This window comes from Cygnus olor, chromosome 1, assembly GCF_009769625.2.
Source record: "Cygnus olor isolate bCygOlo1 chromosome 1, bCygOlo1.pri.v2, whole genome shotgun sequence".
In the NCBI taxonomy this organism is placed as follows: domain Eukaryota; kingdom Metazoa; phylum Chordata; class Aves; order Anseriformes; family Anatidae; genus Cygnus; species Cygnus olor.
This window is the reverse complement of record NC_049169.1, coordinates 11,454,416-11,478,380: the sequence shown is the minus strand read 5'-3', so window position 1 is coordinate 11,478,380 and position 23,965 is coordinate 11,454,416. Positions and strand designations below refer to the sequence as shown.

Sequence of the window (23,965 nt, the reverse complement as noted above, 5' to 3'; positions counted from 1 at the left end):
ATGATTTTTCCACTTTTATATTACTTAAGGAAGACACATTCCTCATAAACAATCATACTGTATATTGCAGTGCTGAAACTGGAGAGCCTTACAGAGTGCGGTAATGGAAAATGTGATTGCAGCATGGTGGGGAAATACTTTTGCCAATACGTGTTCTTGCTAAAGAAACCTTTCACATTTCTCCCACTTTTGCCTTTTATCTCTTCAATAGCACAGAAAGGCTGCTGCATGCAGACTTCTTCCTGAACTTTATACAGCTTATTGCTTTTATGCCTGTTTCCTCAGATCAATGGTAAGTCCCAAGTGCTGCAAACTTTCCATTTGCAATTAGTAAGGTGTGAAGGAAAAATTCATTAACTGGTTCCCTAACTTTAGGGTATTTTCTGATAACTATTCTGCTTTGATAGAAGTTGGCAGAGCTGAGGAGTTAAGTGCCTTCCAGTCATACTGAAATCTCTGCCTTGACTTACACAAGTAAAGTGTTGGCCAGTGTCCTGCATCCACACACTTTCTCTAGCTTCAATGTAACTGGAGAGTCTGATGAAGACACAAATACCATTTTGCCTCGGTCTGGGATGTGGATTAGATACTGACTGAGGTCCCTTACAGAGCTATTGCTAACATTACTCACCTCTTTCCTCCTGTCATTATCTTTCTGTAGCAGCCATTTAATAGAAGCCTGAGGAGATTTGGGTGTACATTCAAGAAAGGTGGTGTTGTTTTTCACTCCGTATTGGACTGTTTCTGCTGCATTTCTGTAGGCTAGAAGGGAAAAGAAGACAGGTCAGGATAATGTAAATGCTAGTTTTATATAGGAAAAAAAATAACTGTGTTGCACTATTTGCAATACAGGTCCAGTGAAGTATATCTGATCCTAAAATTAACAGATAATGAGTATTTTAAGGAACAGAATTTTCAAAGATAATAAATGAAATGTAAAGAATCACAGCTAGTTCCAAATACTGGTGTTTTCACTTGGCCATGATCTTTTCTGAGAAAGTCAATACCTGTGGGCTGGCAGGCAAATGTATATCTAGATTCTTTCTATTGAGCTGAGTCCTGCCTGGAAAGCTCTGCTTGCTGATGGGGTAACTGAGCTCAGGCATATTCTTCCCAGAAATGACCTCATTCTCTAAGACAAGACCACCTCTCTGGAATGGTCCAAAGGAAAACAAAGTGTTTTATACACTTCTTCACACTTCACAATTTACAAATTAGGGTAGTGTTGTTGGTGTGACTAAAAATACATAATGACCTAAATTAAAGACAGCTCCATCTATTCCAGTGGTCATGCAGTATCACAGGGAGGCAAGAGAGGGCAGACTTGACTGCCAATCATCTACTTCTCTTACAAAGCCTTTCCTTCTAAGAAAGGACCTGGCTCTAAATCTGAAATTCAGTAAATACTTAGGGCAGCAACTGAGAACAGGTCAAATTTATAGCACTCCAGCAACACCTGGGCAAGTGCTGAGTGTATGTCATCACTTAGACTTCTTGTGGCCCTTTATAATTTTGATAGATGAACAATTGGTAGTTACTGATAGGAACTTTCAGATGTTCATTGTTTGCCCTAAATTATAATATTTGTCCTGAAATCAGTATATTTCCAGATTTAAAAGCTTATACCATATATAAAATAAAGTTATTATGTATTTATTTATTTAGACAAAGGAGCAATGGTTACAAAATAACATGAGAAATGCAGATACATAAAATTCTATATGTTTAAAATCAGACTGTGTTTTTGTACAGTCCTAAGACTGGTTTTCCTCAGCCTATATCTCCCATTCTTTTCACCTTTTTTTCATGAAATGATATGTGAAATTGTAATGTATGCTACTAAATGAAGGAGGTTTTTTCTTTTTAGTCTTTGCAAGTTCTTAGCACATTTATGAAGTTGTAAAAAAATCAGTTGCATTTTTTTTTTTAGGAGAATAATATAGAAATATTTTGCATTCAAAGACCATAAACTAGCAAAGAGCTTGTCTGTGGGCTGGCTTGTCTGTAGCTGTGGAACATGGTGAGAATGAGAGTTGTAGCACAACTTTATTTTTATATACACTGGGACTAGGTATAACATATAAATGCATTTTTTAAAAGCTATTTAGTTGATCAATGCATATTTAACTTCTTGTTTAGATCATACTCCTACCACTTATACATGCTAAGAAAAAGAGAGAGAGAATACAAATGCATTTCTCTAGTGGCCATAAGGTATAAAACAAGTGTAAAAGTATTACAGTGTTTCACAGAACATTTGAAAAGTGGTATTATAAACCCTGTAGTTCTTGACAATCTCTTAAAAATAGCAATATGCTAAAAATGTTTTTATACAAGCTGAGAGGTCTAAGGCATGCAACCTATCTTGTTTAAAGACTTAGTTTCAAGACTTCATAATCTTCCTTATGAGCTTGTAAGATTTCATTTCATTGTCCAACTCTCTGCCCTTTTGTCTTTTAGGTATGTTTCAATTTTCTCCCTAGAATAATAGTTTTTCTATAAATGGCTTGAATTATATTTTGAAAGATTCCAAGTTGCTGTTTCTTTCTCTCTTTTCCACAGGAGAAGATGCTGTCACCTACCTACACTATACTGCTGTCACCAAAACATCCTTTAAAATTGCTAAAACATATAAATCTATAAATATATCCACATAAAAAAAAAAAGTATGGAAAATAAGACTCCTGTGTCAAAGTTTAAATGTTTATTTCCTCTCAGCCCAAAAAGCAGACAGTTGACATTCTCACATTTTCCACATGGAAAGAAGAGACACCCGTCCTTGGGATAGATAGCAGGTGAGTGGTCACTGCATATGCCCACAAGGTAGGACACACAGATCTAGGTACTTCATGATTCAGAGCCTGAGCTTCAATATAAATATCTCAGAGCTCAGGTGCATACTGAGCAGGTGGGGTCATCTTTTGTAATTAATCTGTTCAAGCAATCAAGCTTCATATAAATGACCTAACACTGAATCATGGGGAAAGATCCACTGGTGCTGTGGGTTGGCAGCTAGAGCAGAATTAGCCACATTTGGCCTGAAGGTTCTATGCCTGTCTGACTGTTGTGGTCTGTTTTCTTCCAAGAGATTCTTCTGGGACCCAAGAAAAAAAAATTAAGTGGAATTATTATTGACTGAACATTTGACATGTAACTCTTTAAGCGTTCTTCTTTTATTCAATTAAAAATGTAAATGAAAATTCAGAGTGAGATCTATTATTTCATCTCCAGCCGGAACAGATGAGAACACACTTACTGAAAACAAGCTCAGAAACAGAGGTGGAAGGAGTATCATTCTCTAATACAGGCCTGTGGTTTGATGGCGTAGTTTGCCACTGCCTAGCTCAGACAGACATGGGGTTAAAAAGGATTAAGCTTCTTTTATGTGTGTCTACTCTGACTATGACTTTGGCCATATTTGGCTGGTGACTAGAAATCTGAAGAAAGTGAGAGCTGGGAGGGCAGATCATTGTCTCCACTGTCTATGCACATTGTGCCAGGCTGACAAAAGAGTTGCACAGCTGGAAATTAGGAACTTTATAAAGAGATTTGAAGCAATTTGTTTTTCCATGTAAAGGAAGAAATGAATAATGATAACTCAAAATGTAGGTCTAGAACCTCCTGTTTGCTGAAAGATGTGCCCCAAAACATAATATGGCCTCAAATTCACTGTACCTGTTTTTAGTCAACACCATCAGCTTCTCATTTCATGTACGCAGAACTTTATATGTCATAGTTCATCATTTTTTATCATATGTGCAGGTTTCATGTAATTGCAAGGAAAAACTTAGACTTGGAAAATAATTATGCTTTACCAGTAAACCACACAGATAATATGAGCTGTAATGAATCATATAAAGGAAAGCCATATGTTCTTTATATAGCACGAGGATCTCTAAATTATAGTACCTTTCAGGTTGAAACCTCGGCACTGAGTCAGAGGGTTTCCATGTCTCACATCTTGCCTGCGACTCCTCCTGAAATATTTTATAAACACAAACTGTTATTCCAGATAGGTACACAACAAATAAACTTTTTTTTTTTAAACAGATTAGGAATCAGGGATAGTTCATTACCTACTCTGAGATTACTTTTCTGCTGCCAGGGATGCTAGAGAGAAGATACTGTTTAAGTGAATAACCATTTTGAAGAATTTCATAAAGCAGTTGTACTTTAGGTTGGTAAAGTAGTTTTGCAATGAAGGAATAGAGATGGAAGAGTTAGAGATAATACATAAAAGGTTTAGTGATGAAAGACCTAACATTTACAGGCAGAACCCCTGAATGACGCTAGAGGTCTTCAAAAAGGCAGGCACGTAAGAATGGGTTGTAGAAGAGTCACAGATCTCATATCTAAAACACCAGCAGAAAATCATAATGTAGGACATGTTCCCTCCTTGATTTTGCCAGGCACCTTATTTTCAGTGCCTTTAGCCACCATGGTAGTAGAGTAACTGAAGTATTCAACCAGAATGGTGGAGAATTAAGATTCAGTTCTGTCCTTTACATGAGGGCACATGACCTCCTTTCTTTCCAAATATATTCAAACTCACCAAGTCTCAAAATACTTTGAAATGGAGCTTTGTTATATTATTTGAATGATAGATGCAAAATCATGATTATGTAGTTAAGTAGTTGAGGAGCTTACTAGGATTGGGCACACTGGAATTTTAGACCTCTTTGGCTAGGAGGTCACTGCTCACAGAATTCAGTGCGTGAAAATCTAGAACTTGAATTTTTATTCTTAAGATATATTATTTCATTTACTGAAAATTCTGTAAATTAGATCAATATTTATCAAGTTCAGTGAAAAAATATTTTGTTGCGAAGGGATGCTGTTGGGGTATGCAACAGCCATGCTTTGAAATATTCACTAATGACTCATAAGATAAGAAACCATGAAAAGCCCCTGGAGCTCCAGTATTGCTGGGTGAAGGGTGATGCCTCTTTGGTCACATTATACCATGAACTGCACATACAATGAGAGACAGCCCTTATAATCCTTTGTCACCTGATCTTTCACTGGATTGTTTTAAAAGGAAACATTTGAAAGGTGATCTTTCAAAGGAGTAGTTTCTGACATTCCAAGTATATTTTTGATGGTAAACACCAAAAATATTTCATATTATGCCTTAGGATTTTAACCCGTGTGAACTGCTTATGTGAGTCAGAGGAAACAATGGAAAATTTCTCAGTGAATTTCAGGATTTTTGTGCTACCTTGAGATGCTCCACTCCATCAGAAATTGTATGCTGGTGACATTAAGCAGTTCTGAGAATCTAAACTTTAAGTCTGATATTTATCCAAAAATGGCTGAGATGGTTGTGTTTAGAAAATAAAGATACTCTCCGGTGTCTTGAGGTAAATCAATTTGGATGAGAAAACACAGTAAATCATGGGAGACAGAAGTGTCAAAGGAAGCAAATGAGCAAATGTGTCTAGCAGAAAGATAATACTGTCTAGACAATGGGATTTGGCTCTGATTACCAAAGTTTTCTTCTTGATAATCTCTCTTGTTAGATAACAGGACCACTCATTTGCTTCACATAGTAAAAACAGATATATATATATATATTTCCCATACAATTTTAGGTGTTTATTTTCATTTGATATAGAAAGCAAACTGAAGACAAAATGTCATCATGGAAGCAAGCCACAGTGGAAATAACCATACTGTATACATAGAAATGGCAAGAAATCCACTGGAAACTGTACAGGCTGGGTATACCTGACTGCTCATTATCTTTCAGTGACTATGTCAGCGTAGGAGTTAGGTGAACTGAGACTTGGAGATTTTCCTTTTCTTTCCACCCTTGTCTTCTGACCTTTACTCCATGGAAGAAAACAGTCAGTTCTCAGACTGGAAGCTGAATATAATATGTGAAAGCAGTAAAAACCCAGATATTGTACCATATCTTTTACTGCGATATGACCATGTTGGGCTTTACATTTTTTATGTGAAATGAGGAAAGATTCAAGAACAGTTTGTAATGATAAAAGTAATCGTGTTTAATCCCAAGGGATCCCATTGTCATCAACTGGTTGGGTCACTGGAGCAGAGCCAAGCTTTGCCTGTTTCTGTCTACCAGCTTTCCCCATGTAGGTAACAGTAAAGTATATCTGCAGCATCTGGGCGTCTGCATCTGCAGCCCAGGTGCAGGGAGTGAGCACAGGGACACAAACTAGGCAAAGCTCTGACATGTAACTGAAAGGTCTCTCTCCTCTGTGGTAGTACTTCATTGAATATTCTGTAGCTTTGTACATGAAGTGAAATCTTAGGAATACAAAAGCTTACTACAACCCCCTGCTATTAAATATTTCCCTAGGGAGGAGGAAAGAGGCTCCTGTTTTGCATAAGAATTACGAGATGGACTATTAGCTCTGTTGTAAATTAAAGAGAAATTGCTTTCCCTGCCTGCTTTAATAAATCCCATGTCAAAAAAAAAAAAAAAAAAAAAATCTCCAAGATTGCAGGCTTTACATGGAAATCACATTTGCCCGAAATTTTCCTGGAAATATTTCTTCTCACTTATGCACAAGTGAGGAACAAAAATAAAATAAAAAAAAAAAAGACACTATCCCTTTGACAACCTCAGAGATACCTTGCTGTATTTAAGTTTATCTTAATTACATCCATAGTAAGCAACTGAATTTAAATAAAGGGAACAAATATTTCACTGATTTTGTGTGTGTGAGATGTAAAGATTAATATTTATAATTAGGAATAGCTTTTTTTTTTTCTTTTTTTCTTTTTTTCCATCCATTACTTTAAATATGAAAAGACAAACAAGGCAAGCTCCTAGGTAATGAACAATGCCAAGCACAATAGCTACAGATGTTTTGTTTGTATATGCTTCTGAAAGGAATGACATCTCACTTCTCTATCATATTGCAAGGCTCCAAGCTACACAGCAGCACAAAAAACTTACTCCTACAGAATAGGAACCTTGCAGATTTCACAGGACTGCTCACCTTTTCCCTGTGGGATAAAATCTGGAGCAAGAGTTGCCATCCCAGGCACAGTACGGATCTCGGGCTAGGCAGCAGTCAGCACAGGCAGTCCCATAGATGTGGCAGCGGTGCAAGGATACCTGGGTGACCCCTTCGTCTGAGCTCACATACAGCTGTTGCTGTAGAAGAAAATGGAAAGATTTATTTCAGATGTGGAGGAGCTTCACCCAAGACTCAACTCGTACACCAAAAAGCCTTTGAATTAATTTTGGAATAAACTCAAGACCACAAGAGGAGCCACTAATATATAAAGCCTAAATAAACAGAAATTTCCCAGGTGAACAGGACTGTTTCCACCTTCCTGTTACAAAACACTTAGAAACACCAGAGAATGTTAATGTTTTTGGACTTGGTTGTTGTTCTGTTCTGGGGCAGGCAGGCTGAATTAATACTGTTCAGACTTTAGAATTTGGTTCTTAATGATGGGGGGCTATTGGTCTTTTACCTAATTATTTTCTCTGCATATAGTCACATTAATAAATATTATGCAGAATTACTAACTGGGTTCTCCAGTTCATACATTTCCAAGGCATAAGTCCTAGAAATTATGTTGAGGTTTTGGACCAAATTCTCATAGCCTTAGATACCTGGAAAAATAAGCCAATAGAACTTTTATATTAAATGAGAACTTTTGCAAAGAATGTTCAAAGTTGAATAGGTCATAACTGGAATCTGGGCCAAAGTATCTCTTTTACTCAGAACCAATTCATCAATTATTCTTAAAATAAACATTAATATTAAAAACAAGAAACAAACAAAAACTAGGAACTCTTGATCTTTTGGTCATAAAACTATCAAATTGCACTGAATTTAATTCAGTGAACTGTGGATAGTGTTTAATTCTTAGTTTTGTGAAATATTGAGCAACATGTTGTTTGCAAAATCGTGAAATATTTATTTTAAGTTTGGGTGTTTAACATTTCAGTAGAAATCTTCTCAACTATTTTTACCATTCCTATTGCCACCATTATTACTAATAGATAGACATGTACAATTTCTCTATAGACCTAACACTGCATTTTTGACATAAGCCAGACTTTCAAAGGAAAAGTTTTATTTAGGACCTATGTAAAACAATGGAGGACAAATTTCATCTTTTAGTACTTTTTTTTTTTCCTTACTTGCTTTTTCTTTTTTTTGACACTGTCAATGAATTAGAAATGATAAATTATTAATATATATTATTTTATCCTAGTGGCTCTGGGGCAGATAAACAGCTCATGAAAGTATTAGTCATATTTCTCCATATTAATTAGGGAAAATCTCCTGTCTATATTTATTATGATACATTAAAACTGATCTTTTAACATCTTTAAGTCAATTTGTTTCTCTATTAAGCATTAAGTAAGCATCCCACTTCTCTTTACCTTTTTAGATGAGATCTTCATTGTTGTTATAGGAGAATTACTCTGAAAGACAAAATTACAAACCACTTTTACGAAGATTAACTTGTTAATACTCTCCCAACATTTATATTTAAAATTCAATAAAGACAAAGTTGTATCTAATAAAATTATAACTTTCCACATTTTGGAAAACAAAGAAACAAACAAAAAGTCACAAACACTCATACTACTTTTTTACTATTTCAAAACTAAAAAAAAAATTACATAAATACAATGAATGTATCAGTAAAGGTACTAGTTGAAATAAACAGCATTATTATTCACCATGTGTATAGGTGATTTTTTGCACAAGTCCAATTCACCTGCATTTGTGTTACCTCAACAATATAGAAGTAATATGCTCTGAAGTCATTACTCTGACTTTGCAATAAATAAATAAATAAATAAATAAATAAATTGTCCTTTGAAAATGATGATATGGAAAAATCATACAATAGCTCATGCATATTTACCACGATTCAGACGAATGTCACATTTCTCCTAAACATTATCTACAGTGCATAGAGTTTGGTTGCCAGCCAACACATTCTTTCAGAATATTGACTAGAATATTAAAAATGGCAGGTGTGTTATTCAGTGTTTTGTTCACAGAGACAGTGCTGTATACTACTGTGTGTCATCGCTGGAGTCACTTATTGTCTGTGTCCAAACCAAACCTTGAAGAGCTGGAAAAGGAATTATCACATTCGTTGCCTTAAGCAAGTGAAGCAATTCATTATTATCATCCAAACAAATGATTAAAATGATGGTAATAAAAATGTTCAGCATTTTTTTTTAAGATTTAGCAATTGCTCAGTCAGAAAGGAAAACCATAATGGTGGGCCTGGATTAATTGTAGATTAAAAGCATAGAGGGGAGGCCAGGACTAAAAAAAAAATGGCTGTGAATCTGTGAATTGGCAAAGGCTTTTTAGAGCTGCTATAGTATTTTATGACTGCAGTGTCTGGAGACTCAAGTTCCAATGCAACATTGGATCTGATGCCACATTCTCCTTTTCTTGCTTATACTCTGGAAAGGAATCTATGCTTTGCTTACTCTCGATATTTACTAGCACATATCTGGTGATCTCATTCCCTCTCTCTTTGTAAGACTCATCAAAAGACTCAACACTGCCCCAGTGCCCACACAGGCTGCAACAGCAGAAATTATGATTTTGTGATTTTGTAGGCTCAGGATAAAAAGGTCTGTGCTCAGAGCCTCAGAAATGAGGCTTAGGGTCAGGATTCCTCACACCCCAACAATCTGCTTGCTGTAAATGGAATAAATAATACTTGGGTAAATAGTGCTCTAAGTAATGCTACTCACATGTATATTTATCAAAGGGAAGTATTCAGCAAAAGGCTAGGAGAGCTAATTATACCTTTTGGGGGGATTGATACAGAAAGCATTTCATTTTTTAAGATAAATTATTATTACTGTCTGTCTAAATAAAAATCTTACATTTTCCTTTTTGTATCCCCTCAAAGAAACAGAGAAAGGCAATGACAAAACCCTTAACTAAGTTTGTAGCTGCATAATTACCATTTGCCCTAAGACTACTTATTTTAAAGAACAGCCCATTCAAAAATTTGAAAAGGATTCTTCAAATTGGTGGTGAACATTTTCTTTAGGTTATTACAAGCTGCTACATACCAGACTGATTGATATTATTCCCTTATTTTTCCCTGTAGTTGTTTGTGTTTCCTTTTGGTTATGTTGTGTTAAGCTTTTTACTCTAGAGGATGTGAAGAATGGGAGCAAAACCAACACTAGTTTGCTTTAATTCTGCAGCTTGGAATCAGGAAGATTAACAGATAATCAAAGTATAAAAATCTTAGATTCCATCTGTAAATAGTGACAGTCTCAGTATGTGATACCAATGACAAAAGTTGCCTTCAGGCAGCCACTACGATATTATTACAATATACAATGTTATTATAAAAATCCTTCTATGTAGTATGACAACTTAAAAAAAAAAAAAAAAAAGGAGAGAGAAACAACAGTGAAAAAAAAAAAAAAGGAAAAGATTTAAGCCTAACTACAGTCTTCATAACAGTTGACATTTTATATTGTACTTTGGGTGGGTATCAAGTTGACAGTATGCACATTTGTTTGATCTTTTATCAAGTCATAGTTGCCCTTGCCAAAGCCTATTAGAACAAAGAGTTTGTGCTTGGAAAATGTGTATGCAGGAGAAAGACAAACCTGAAAAACCTCCAGCTCTTCTAAAATGAGTTCTCCACTTGCAGAGAAGTTGGTGGGTAAGACAACAACCTTTTGTACAGTTCCTTGGTCTGGAAAAGATGAGACAAAGTCAAACCACGTGACAGAGAGAGAGAGAAAGAAAACATTAAATATTATCAGGTATGAAAAGAAACCATCAAAGTAAGCACTATAACATAGAGTAAGATATGAAAAGATGTTCATTAATTTCTAGTGAAACTATGAGATGATTCCTTCAGAAGTCACAGATTGTGGATAACTTGGACATGACTGTATATAGTAATGTTCTCATAGAAGAATTTGAAGAAGTCATAGTAAGATTGGAGAAATTGCCATTATTGTTACCATTCTACCCCAAAAGATCAATCAAAATTAATAACTATTGTACCAACAGCTGTACAGACACACAGATAGAGGCAGTATCTATCCTAATGACCTTGCAGTAAAAACACGGCACTATCAATAGCTACTGTGTAATTGAAGTACATTCATACTCAGTAATAACATGTAATGACAACTGATGTCAAGAGAGGTAAATATTCCAAAGAATAACTCAATCTCTTTCTAAATTTTTTTTTTCCCAAGAAAGTCGAACAGTACTTAAATTCTTTATATATTAGTAGTCTTTATATATTAGTTGTTTTGGTCCATGTGGAAAAAAAAAAAAAAAAAAAAAAGAAAATTCAAGGTGATAATATTGTAGCTACTCTTTATAGTACCTTGTCAAAACACAGTTTCAAACCCCCAAATCCATTCAGGTTGAAGGAGTAAGTAAGAAGCAAGATGGATGGGGCAATTATGATGCTTCTACAAGTAGATGTTATGAGTGAGACAATCAATGATTTAGTGGATTTATGTGGAAAGAACATATGGAATTGAGGGGTCATTCTGTGGAGGCTGTTAGAGGCTGAGACATACACTAAAGGATTTCTGATATGGCAGAAAAGGCAGACTGAAGAATCATAAGAACAGGCATGTGGTATTTTTACTGGGAAGAAGTACAACAGAAAAAATTCCTCTTGTCTGAAAGGTCTGGAAATTAGTCTGAGTGCAATAAATTTATTTGCTCAATATTGATTCTGAGGAATGAGAACACATGGTATAAATTCTGTTTGGCCTTCAAAAATTTTACAAGTAGTATAGACTTGTGTGGTTAGTAAAACACTAGCACAGCACAATATAAAGTATCTATGTGTATTTTTATGAATTTTTGAAAGGAAATCTCAGCTTCCTGTTTGACAATCCACGACGTAGACTACATAAACTGAAAAAGTGTAATTTTGCTTTTGTTTTTAAGGTCCTTGACTAAATTCTATAGCTGGAGCTGTGGGGCAAGTTGGTTGCAGTAAATAATTTACATCTGCTTATTTCCCTGGAGGAAGCTAGAAAATAACATGCATTGTATTTTAAAAATTAAGGTTTATGGCCAGAATATTGACTTGTAATAACCTGACCCCACTTGCAGAAAACATTACAGTATTTTGTCATTTATAAAAATGGAAAAGAGAAATTGAAAGCCAAGAAGATTCAAATACGTGTAGCTATCAATTGTGCATGCATATTAGGCATGAATTTTTCATGAGAATTTTCTATGGCAAACATTTATTTTCATTAGACAATGGCACGATAAACCAGTTCCTTCCGAAGAAACTACCGAAACTAAATCTTGTGATAGCACAGCTGTGGTCTAGACTGGGTGCCAGTATTAGCAAAGCTATGAGAACCTGATAGAGATTTACTAACTGCCAAGACACACCAAAGTTTTAAACTGCTGCAGATGCATCCCTTGTTGCAGCTAAGGAGAAGCACGTGCATGCATAAATGTGTATTTCTCTTCCTGCTGAAGGAAATAATCCCCACACAAATTTACAAGCTTTAAGTGCACCTCTACCTCTTTACATCCCTTTATCAATGCCCTCTGTCTAACATTAGACCACACCATCTAAAATATTGCATCAAAATGCAGGAAAGAATAGCAGCCTTTTCTGATTTTTTTTTTCCCCAGCTGCCTGCAAAGTATCAACTACCTGTGACCCTGACTTGCAGTGTGTTGACAATGACCCTACCTGCAAAGGAATGTGAGGCTGAGCCTCCAAAGAACAGAAGAACCGGTTTATTTCAATGATCCATTAGTGCATGCCACACATTTAAAATTCCTAAATTGTCTTTAGTCCTCAAACATTGCCCCAAACTGAAATCAGAACCTGAGGGGAGATTTTATCCACAGTATCGTCACAGAAAGTACTGATAATGCCTGACGCCAAGCCCTTGTGTCCTAATAACCTTTCTCATTTGAAAACTAGGTTCATATCTACCTTTTTGTCACAGCCCAGCAAAATACACAGTTGACTGTTTACCTTAGAATTCATTCCCTTTGACTCACTATTTTACCATTCCTTTTGACTCAGTGTTGTACCATTAGAGACAAATCCTTGCAGAAAGGAATGCACTGTTGTTTTAAAACATTAGTAAACTTAATACATTTAGAATAAATGTTAATGTGAGGGAAGGTAGGCAACAAAAAGCCATTCATTAAACAAAACCATTTAGAGTTAGGAATTCCAGTAGTCTGTACATATATATACGCATAATTCTAACAATACATGGCTTGTAGGCCATGTAGTTATAATTCTCCACCCCTTCTGAAAATGGTTTTGCTGCTGTTGCTCAGTATTTTCTTAAATAAATGAAAAGCAAATATTTGTGCCTAGAAACCTTTTCTTATTCCTTTTTCAGTAGAACTGAGGTCTCCATTAATACCACAGTAGCTGATATCAAGTCATTTCTATGTGTTTATGTCATAAAGCTTATGGTACATCTCAGTGTTGTTAAAAATCTTATTTGCTTATTTCATTTAATGGCAAGGCTGCAAACTAAATTCCTGGGTCAGAAGGAAGATTGGAAAGGATGAGGTACTGTGCACTGCAGGAGATGTATGCAAAATAGCACTGCCTGAGCTGTTTTCCAGTGTATCATGGCAGATAATCTGTATTGTGAGCCAGACACAAGAGGTTACTAAACAACTATGTCTTTTTTTTTCTTTTTTTTTTCTTCCACATTTAAGTCACAATATGAAATTATAAGTAAATTCTGTAAAAATCATAAAAGCGAATGTGATAATTTCCTTCTCTATTTGTTTTTTATTTCCAGAAATCTGCTTGAAAGCAGTTCTACATCGTTGTGATTTCACACAGTCATGAAAAAAACTATTGTGTCTCCAGAATATCAACTCACAACTAGAATATTCCAGGTGTAGTGACAGTCACTGTTGCCCTGACTTTTCACCAGGAACTGCTTGCAGCCTCACTTCATCCCAGCAGCTGGGAGTGGAGGGAAGACTGGCAGCTGAGAAGGAATCCCCTTTGAGCTGACAGCAAGCTGACAAGGGCAACTCATCATGACTGTTTTTCTGTTTCAAACCTGCTTGAACAACTACAGTCTCCCAACACAACATGGAAGACTATGTCACTGAGGTCACATTCCCTCTGAGAGGACTGAGAAAGTGGGAACGTTAACACAGGAAAATGTTGATATCCCATAGGCTAAAAGATGGAGTACAGAGTATGCAGAATGGGAAATAAATGGAGAAGGAAGCAGCATCCAACAAAGGAAGGAGAGACAAAAAAATATTAATAACAACCACAATAATAGTAATAAGAAGAACAATAATAATAAAAGAACAAAAAAACTCCCTTGAAACACAGGGCATAATTCTGGGCTGGTATTAATCAGTTATGCTTCATTGATACTAGTGAAACTATACTTGGTTATACCACCAATTACTGGTCTGACTGACCATGGACAATAGAAAAGCAAAGCTTAATGATCAGTGATGAAAAATATGCATGTGTTTGGATGGAATCTGCATTCCAGAAGCTGAATCTGTAGGTCTGAGTTTAAATCTCAGTCTCTGAATTCCTACTAGCTTTTCTTTCCATAGATCTAGGTAAACACTACAGTTGTCAGTATTGTGAGCATCAAAGAGAGACAGGACCTATCCACCTCTGAGCCACATTACGTGCACAAAATGAGCAGCAAATCAAAAAACCTGACTTTTCCACATCATAAAATAATGACTGCAATGGACATTAACTGCTACTCTGCCAGGAGTTTCACGGAGAGACCTCCTGTGGAAACTCACCTCCCCGGTGTGTCAGACATTGTGGGAGACCCTTTGTAAACTTTTCTCCGTGTTGTACTTGTCAGCTTGCTGGTAGATTAATAATTTTTGGTCTCTAATCTGAGTTGAACCTGATGCAGACAAATGCAATTTTAAGGAAAAAAAAAAAAAAAGTAAGAAAAGAATTTGCAGAATGCTTGAAATCTCTCTGAGAAAATGTTCAGGCTCAGCAAAGCACCTGAGATGGTGGTAGGTTAGCAGTGAGGCCTGAGAGCCAGGTCTCCACAGCCTCTGCTGTCCTTTGGTGTTTTAGATAAATCTGGGCTCCCACCACAGCCACCTAACCTCCACCTTAGTTCACCCATCTGTTGTATGGCTGTAATATTTTCCCAGCTCTGAGTATTGCTGTGAAACTTGATAAAGTCATTTCAAGCTGCATCAAAGAACAAAAAGACAGGTACAAGCCACACTCAAGGGCAAAATTTCCACATAGGCCCACGTTGGTCAAACTTCTGGAAACACTGTGAACTTGTTTGAACAAAAAAGAGCCAAGGAAACCAAACAGGTGTAGGAAAACCTTCTCTACATATCTTCTTAAGAGGCTGTGAGAAAGCTTTGGATGAGTTGGTTTCTAAAAGGTTTTGAATGACTCATCCAGTGTGAGCAAGAGGAGGAAGGAAACTGTCTGCTGCCTGTTGTGTCACTCTTGTGCAACACCATCTTCCCAAGCTCACAGACATGAAGCTGTAGCCACCAGATTTGTGGGAGGCAAGTTTGCTCTTCTTACCACACTATCTCTCTCCGTTAGAATCTGTGGCTCATTATATGATTTTGTCTCTTGTGTTACTGGAGGCTACTGTTGTCAGCAAGGGTGGGCTTTCCAAAAAGACATCCATAGTGTAACACCACAGAAACAAGTATTGTCGGGATTAATTCACATCTTTAAGACTATATTACAACCTTATGCTCTGAAAGCACTTACTGTTCCTGACTTTGAAAACAAGTGTTGCATCAGAGAAGAAAAGATAATAAGAAACATTGATCAATCTCATGCCACATCAGATGCATTACATTAATCATTTAAATAAGCCACAGTGAAATCTGAAGTGCCTTTTCATGGCAGTCACTTAGATCTCTTTACACAAAAACATATCCTATCTTGATAGTAAGGAGATGAAAAAAATCCTATTGTTGCCTGTAGCTGTTTAATGTACTCAAGTTTGACCTAGACATTTAAATATTTTCATAACACCATGAACAATGAAAAGAAAAAAAAAGCACAATCTTTTGGTTGTGTAATCTGCGTGTACTTTGACCGAAGGCTTTCGTACTGCAAGCAGTAGGTGGCATGCTTAAAAAATAAATATTAATCTCAGGAAAATGTCCTCATGCGGTTTATGGCTATTCTTAAAACTCAAATGGAAAACAATCTACCAAAGGATAAACTAGGAAAATATTGTATTGTATTGGGTTCTTTACAAATAAGTGAACTGGCTAAAGTACTGACAGTGAAATGCTAGGGTGAATCAAAAACTTCAAGACTGAATCCTGGACTACCACAGAAAAGGGATAACTGAAGCAGAACGCTAACGGAATATGTTATTACTTATCCCGTAGGGAAAAAGCATTATCAGCATTACCCTTGTCAAATATGTAAATAAGTGATTATATTATATCCAAGTAAATTATCCCACTGGTTTCTGTTTGTGAAGACAAGGTACACAGCACTCTTCTCTTGTAGCACTGCCATCTACTTTAAGGACTTGCTCTTTCTTACTCTAAATCAACTCAGAGGACTGTGTAGAGACCGTTTTGGGTGGCAAGTTTTATTAAGTGCTTTGGGAGTCTTCAGGTTGAAAAGCACAAGAAAAATAGGAGATTGTTATCATTTGAAAAGCGTGTGGAATGCTGCGAGAACAATATCTGTCTGTGGGATTTACTTTTTAGCTACATAAGAGAGAGAGAGAGAGAGAAAAGCAATGTATTAAGTCTCAGCATGGACCAGGCTCTGTAAGCTCAACACTTCTGTCTGGGGGCACAAAGGAAACACTACATTTAGTGCATATTAATGTGAAAAAGTAATACAGCTTCCTGTACCCTCCCAAGCCATGGCTACATGATGAAAACCACTGGGGTTCTTTCGGCTTTCTGTTCTGTTATTTCTCACTTGCATTCAGGAACTGATTTATTACTGAGGCTATAGAGGAGGAAGAGAGGAAAAGCTAAACATTTTGTGTGCTCTGCATCTGGCAAGACATAAAACACTCCGATTTCAAGCATGAGACAGGTCACTGACAGTGACAGACATGGCTCGCAACATCTCAGTTCTACAGCAGTAACTCATCATCCAAGCTGAGTGTAATTGTCACCAGGTGTCAAGTCCCATTGTCTCTGGCTGTGGGGCTCAAGGCTCCCAAGGAAATTATCACATGAAATTCTCCTATACAACGTGGTTTTTGCATTTTGCTGGGATGAATTGACACCAAAGCAAATCCCCTCTGCATTCCTTTTGACAGTTAATATCTCTATCGAATCCTCCTGAGTATCACAGAAAGCAGAGAATAAAGAAAACTCCTCTCAGTGGCTGGAACTTGATCACTTTTATTTAAGTGCTGAGAAACCCAGTAACTTTTATTGCACTAGTTTCTTTTGAGGAAGATCTTGGAAGCTATTAGCGTCTCAGGGAGTCAGTGTGTCCTACTCAGGAAGACTAATATCTACCCCGGCAACTCACTAGAAAGCAGACAATGATCCTTGTCTCCAGTGTACTGCAGAAGTTAAAAACAATGCATATAAAATATCAAGAGCTGCAGGTTGCATATTTTTCCAAAGTGGACCCTGTGCTGATACACAGAAGAGGCTTAACAAAACATAACTACAATTTGAGGTATGTTAATATTTTAAATGAGTCACAGGTACATGTGTGAGGCCACACTGGTCACTTAAGAATTGTCAACAGCTCATTGAAATATAAATTGAAATGGCTTGTATTTATCTCTTGCAGAATTACTGAGATGCTAAATGTGTATTTTCATTGACATTTAGTATTTTCTATGCATTTCCAGTATTAACTAACACTACTACATTAAGAATCCTGCATTGGCTGGAAACTTGTATGTTTTATCTTTTCCTCTAATCTTTAGTGGGATTTTACTCCAATTACAATCAGTTGTTTATAGAACATTTTAAAACAATGGCACAACTATATAAAAAATACTGAAAATGTACATTTGAAAGACCTGTTTTAGCCTGCCAAGCTATTTCTATGGTTAAAGATAGTGCTTTGGCAAGGAATAAAGCTAAGAGACAGCCAAACCTCTTCTACTAGAACACAGTTTTTGTGGAGTTGTTTAACAATATCTATAGTGACAATATCTATTAATGCTCCTGATATTTCTACTGCAGTGTACAAAAATTGTTTTTCTTTGTTCTGAAGGAAAGCAGGAGTATGACCCTAAGGGTCCCAAAAGTTGAGAACTGTAACTGCATTAATTACACAAAAAGAAAATATGGCTACATGTTAGGGAGGGGGAAATACAACAAGAAGAAAGTCCTGACCTAATTACTTAATTTGGTAGTTTCCAATGACTTTGCAAGTGGGATCAAATAAATTTTTAGGGATGCCTTAAAACTCATTTAGCAACTACCTACCAAGAAAACTAAAATGCCCAGAACAAAATCTGATGCAATTTCTACTGTAATTCACTACTTAGACATTTTTCTATCCTAACCATGCCTTATAATATTCTAAGCGTCCACAGTACATTAAATGATAAAGGCGTGACTTAAGAATGTGAGCCAACTGTTTTTGTTTTCTTATTTCTTTTCATTGAATGATAGAACCCTGCAGGCTGGAAGAGGCCTTTAGAAGTCATCCAGTCTAATACCCCACTTGAAACAGGTCCAATTAGAGTAGGTTACTTGGAGCCATGTCCAGTTGGGTTGTGAATCCTTTGAATCTCTGAAGACAGATAATTCACAGCCTCTCTAGACCCATATTACGTTTGACCACCCTGATGCTGAAAATATTTTCTTCTATATCTAATTACAATGCCCCATGTTCCATCTTGTGTCCATTGCCTCTCATCCTGACACTGGGGACCTTGAGAAGAGGCTCTGTCTCTCTGTCTTTTTCCATGAGTTATTTGTACCCTTCCATTAAATATTTGCACATAGCAATAAGGTTTCCCCTTAGCTTTCTCTGAATAAATCCAGTTCTCTCAATGTATCACAGTCCATCTCAATCTATTTTGTGTAAATGTTTTCTTTGTACCGGAGAACCCACATGGTACTTCTGATAGGAGCCGAATAGAGGGGAAGAATCCCTTTGAGCAACCTGCTGGCTGGATATGCTTTTGCTAATACAGTGCAGTATACATTTGTCCTCTTTTGACCCAAGGGCACCCAGCTGATAGCTGGGGAGGTTTTTCTAAGAAGAGTGAAGAGACTTCATTTTAATCCCACACAGTCTTCCTACAGAAGCCTGAAATTCCTGAAAGTTTTTTTTCTTTTTTTTTTTTTTTTTTTCAGCACAAGTTTCCTAAATCTATTATATCAGGTTGGTTATTCCAGCCCCATATGAGTTTGCTGGCAGACATAGTTATTCTACAAGGAGAAAACAACCAGGATCCCAACAATATGTGAACCATAAAAGCAATGCAAGCCACCTCTGTAATTATTTTCTGATGCTCAGAGATATATTTGTTCTCCCGGAGTTCTTTTCCTTCTTTGTTCTACTTGAAACCATCTGTAGTAAAAAAGAGCCTTTGTGCATATCAGCTTATAATGCCCTGTCAAGCCAGTAAGCCAGTGGGAGTTTCACATGTGAATGAATCCTAGGGTCTAGACAGACTACCACTCTGCTTGTCTGCTTCAATCAGGGGAACGTGATTCAGATCTGAATATTTTTTAAAAAATCAAATTTGATCAGTACAAGAATCACTCGACCTGTTCCCAGTAGAGTTCAGCAGCATAGCATCAGATTCAAATTTAATGTAACTAAACTTTTTTTTTACTTTTTGTTTTGTTTTGTTTTGAAAGCTGTTATTTCTGCATTTGTAACACCCTGTTCACATTGTCTTTTTCTTCAGAAGTAGATTACACAGAATATATTAAGTTATGGTGATGGTAGTATACAAAACAATTCAAGGCCAGATTTTGCTATTTTTACATGTTAGAGAGCATCACATTCTAATATGGAATCACATTGATGACAAAACATATTCAAGACAAGTATTATAATTTAGATCAAACACAAAATACACTAATGTTGATTTGTATCTCCAATAAAATTCATGTTGATACATTCTATCTCTTGCACATAGAAAACATAGAAAAACACAACATCCATAGAAAACACAAAAATGAAAAGAAAGTAAACAAAAAAAAATGTGCATTTCTGTAGACATTTTAGTAATTAGTAAATACATTTAAACAAACATTTCTGGAAGCTATCAGTTGTACAGATTGGAGTTGACTGCAAATTAGAATGCAATGGAGGAAATTGTTAATTTTGTCTTACCTGTGCCAAGAAACAAGACATGGTATCTTCCATCTGCTGCATTCACTCGGTCCACAGCAATCTTTGTATACTTGTAGTCCGTTCCTATACGGATGATTAATGGCCTCTTGTGTATTGGGTAAATGGGATTAAACATCAAAGGGTGATTCCTGATGAAGGTCACAACATCATCTGGAAACTCTTTGGTTGTCCGCATATTGGGTGTGAAGGCTCCTCCTGGACACTGCAAGAAACATGCACAGTAATGCTTAAAAATGCTTACCATCTTTCTACTTACTTACTTAAATGCTTACCATCTTTTCTACTTAGAGATTTCCTCTCTAAGTCGTTTACAAATATTGACAGATAGTTGACAAAGTTCCCGAAAGAGCACTTCAGACTCTGACTGAAAGTAATTATGTTCCAGCAATAGGAATTAAATACTTTAATGATTTGAACTCCCATGAGTTCAGATAAGGCAAACACAAACATAAGTTTGCAGTATTAAAATCCAGGTTGATGGCAAAGATCCATATTTGTGGACCTATTATTTCCACATTCCTTACGCTGCGAACACCCTGCTGAAAAAAAATCCAAGCGATTTGTATGGGAATATGCATCTGTTTTTTGTTTGTTTGTTTTTAATAGAATTAGTAGTACAAAGGTAAAAGGTAAAGTTTGATACCTAACTGTAATTTGATCAGTACCCTCTAGACATTATTTTGGTTATGAGATGGTGAAAGGGCCTGTGACTCATCTTCATTTGAAAAGGTGATAGCATGGGTTTGAAGCAGGATATCTGATATCTGAGAAAGCTGACCATTCACAGGATCTTGTCTACCCTTTCCTCTACACCCAAGAAATAACAGAGATCCACTGGTGTTCCAGATGCTCCTTTAAATGCAATGAATATCCACCCAAATAATCAGCCCTGAGGCATTCTGGACTTTGTGAGGAAATAAAAGGTCTTAGAAATCTCAAGCGTTTACTGAGAGTGAAGCTAAAATCAGACAGCATGGGAAGAAGTGAGGAGCTATGTCAGTAACTGGTACTATGTGCTGGATGTACCCCTGATAAATTACACAACTTCTTCAGCCACTGTTACCTCACTTTTCACTGCTGCTCCCGAGCTTTCATTTTCCCTCTCACAGATTTTTAAGCTGTAAACCATTCCTTGGAGCACTGGAGCTATTCAGAAATGTTTCAATATAATATTTTCCAGTTGTAAAATGTTGATTTGTTAATACAAAGTATTTTATGGAAACTTGCTTATTTTGATGAGGACAATTCTTAGGTCTAGGATGGAACTTCTGGTCAAAACCACAGACATTAAAATAATTAGTAGTTTAGGGAGACATTCACCTCACCTGACTTCTGCTGTCTCAAAGTCAGGCATTTATTCTTAGTTAGCCATCTAGCTTTCCTCTGTAGTCAGTAATTCAGACTAGATGCCCTGCTTTTATATGGCTAAAATTATATAAGATGAATCATACTCTGAGAGACCAGGAAACTCACCAGGGGTATATGACTCATGTGTCCAGCCTACCTGACGCAAGCAAGCATTAAAATCTGGGTCTTCACATCCCAGGGGATCCCTCTAACCACCAGAGAGGAGTGTCAGTTCCACCCTCACTGCCAAAAGTTGCTTCGTTTTATTCACCTAATTAACTATTCATCGGGTAATACCAGGAACCAAGTACAAAAGGGACTGAAGCCTAATCCCAAGTTTTAGAATCAGCTGCTGGCTCAATTAGGATTTAATTATTTATACACTGTGGAATTCTCTCTGGTAGGATTTGTTAAAAAGAAACCGCTCTGGCATCATTTACCTTCAGCAGGAAGAACTGGAACTCAGATCAAATATGGGTCTCTTTTCCCATCTGGAGTCCTTAACAATTTATTCTTCTGAACCCTTATTTAACCTTAGGGTTCTCGTTTGGTTCTTATTCCAAATGACACTACATGCTACCCCTCTAAGACTGCTTATTCTTATTATCTTCTTTGCCCTTCTCCTTCCTTCTGTGGTACTTCCATCCACAGTCTTCCAGGAAATGTATTGTGCTATCTGCTATGATTAGCAGCAAATGGTGAAAACAGAACTGTCTTCATAAACCTGAGGGCCATTAGCACAATTATTCTTCTTGGCAGTGATCTACCCGACCCCAGTTCATCTCCAAAGGATTTCTATTTCACCTGCAGTTCAAATTAAACTTTGTCGTCCCATACAGCTCAGTTAAAGAAGACTTTCTTTGATACTTTCCATCTTTCTTCAGTTCTTGAATTGGAGATCATAAGACTCTTGTCTATGACTTCCTGAAAAAATGTCTACACTATAGTTCACCCCAGTATGACCCTAAAAACTTAGATTAAATAGTTGTTCTGAGCAAGTCCTTAAAAACATCTTTAATCAATTCATTCTTTTGCTATTCCTCATATAAACCTATACCAAGCAAAAGATGTTACTGAAGAACACTATAAACTCTCCTTTTCCTTGAGGGATTGAATCTGTATTCTTCACACATCATTCAAGGACTCAGCTACACAATAATTATGTTCACAGTTGATCACTGTGCAGTTAGGTTACAGAGAGAAAAAAATTCTTTAATTTACAGTATATTCTTCAACATTCTGTAGGTAAAAAAACTATTTCTGTAAACTGAAAAATGGAAACTATCCTCAAACATGACTGAATTTAGTAGGAAGCTGCCAATTATGTAGTTTCTTTTTTCCATAAGTAGGTTTTGCTTGTGGAGAAATAAGAAACCATTGGTATTTAGTGAACAGCAGCCAAACTCTGCGGAATTAATTATGACCAAATGAATGTATTGCTTTATTTAATCCTACTGAAGCTATATTGAAGACTTTTCATTGTTTATTCAATGTACTGAAACACACAAAAAAATGTTCAGTTTTGTCCAAAGTTTTAGTATGAATATCTCTTTAGGCAACTATAAAGTAGGATTTTCTGAATTATACATATATATATAAATCATCCATGTCTAGTTCAGCATCCTAGAAGTAGCGTATAACTTATGTTCCAGAAGAAAGATGTTCAAGCCCCTTAATCTGCAAGCTTGCAAGCTTGGATATTCAAAGCTAATCCCTTCAATACGATTTCTGAACAGAAAACAAAAACAAAAACCTGATTTTTACAGATGTTTTGATATAATTTAAAAAAGAGTTTGTAGTATACATGTTAAAAAAAATAAAAATGTTTTGGCAGTATAGAAAACAAAAACAGAGAAGTCCCGGCTTAGAAATACAACTCTAGGATACTGTGTTATGGCTGAATTGTGAGGAAACACAGAAAATTCAGTTATCAGAAGAACAGTGGTGATCATCTTAAAAGCTCGTTCATCTTTATTTTCAGTGTGAGCTATGATCTAAGAATTTATCTTCAAATTAAAAGCTCACCAGCATGTCTGAAAAAGGAAGATAACTGCAGAGGGTTAAATCCAAATATGATTTTTTTTCCCTCTCCATTGTGCTACTCAATTCCTTCAGGCCCATCTGGAATACCTCCTAATTCTCCATGAGGTGAACCATGGCAGTGGTTGAGGAGTTGAGGAAATACATACAAATACAATATTTTGAAGCAGCAAGAAATTCTAAAATGTGACTATTTGCAAAAGCATGTAACTTCCCATTTAAATGGACTGTTTATTTTGTGGTTTTTAAAGTTTAATCTTAAAGCCTCAGTGAACTCATGAGATTAGAGCTGTATGAA

The 23,965-nt window shown here is 36.3% G+C and overlaps 1 protein-coding gene across 1 annotated transcript in view; it reads right to left on the bottom strand.

Moving 5' to 3' along the window:
- SEMA3C (semaphorin 3C) overlaps positions 1 to 23,965 on the bottom strand; it is a 126,119-nt gene that overhangs the window by 5,105 nt on the left and 97,049 nt on the right. The window contains exons 12-17 of the mRNA XM_040548530.1: positions 20,260 to 20,482; positions 10,601 to 10,689; positions 8,378 to 8,419; positions 6,972 to 7,129; positions 3,910 to 3,977; positions 632 to 762 (exon numbers count right to left, since the gene is read on the bottom strand). Coding sequence (XP_040404464.1) covers positions 632 to 762; positions 3,910 to 3,977; positions 6,972 to 7,129; positions 8,378 to 8,419; positions 10,601 to 10,689; positions 20,260 to 20,482 — 711 coding nt within the window. The remainder of the gene's footprint in view (positions 1 to 631; positions 763 to 3,909; positions 3,978 to 6,971; positions 7,130 to 8,377; positions 8,420 to 10,600; positions 10,690 to 20,259; positions 20,483 to 23,965) is intronic.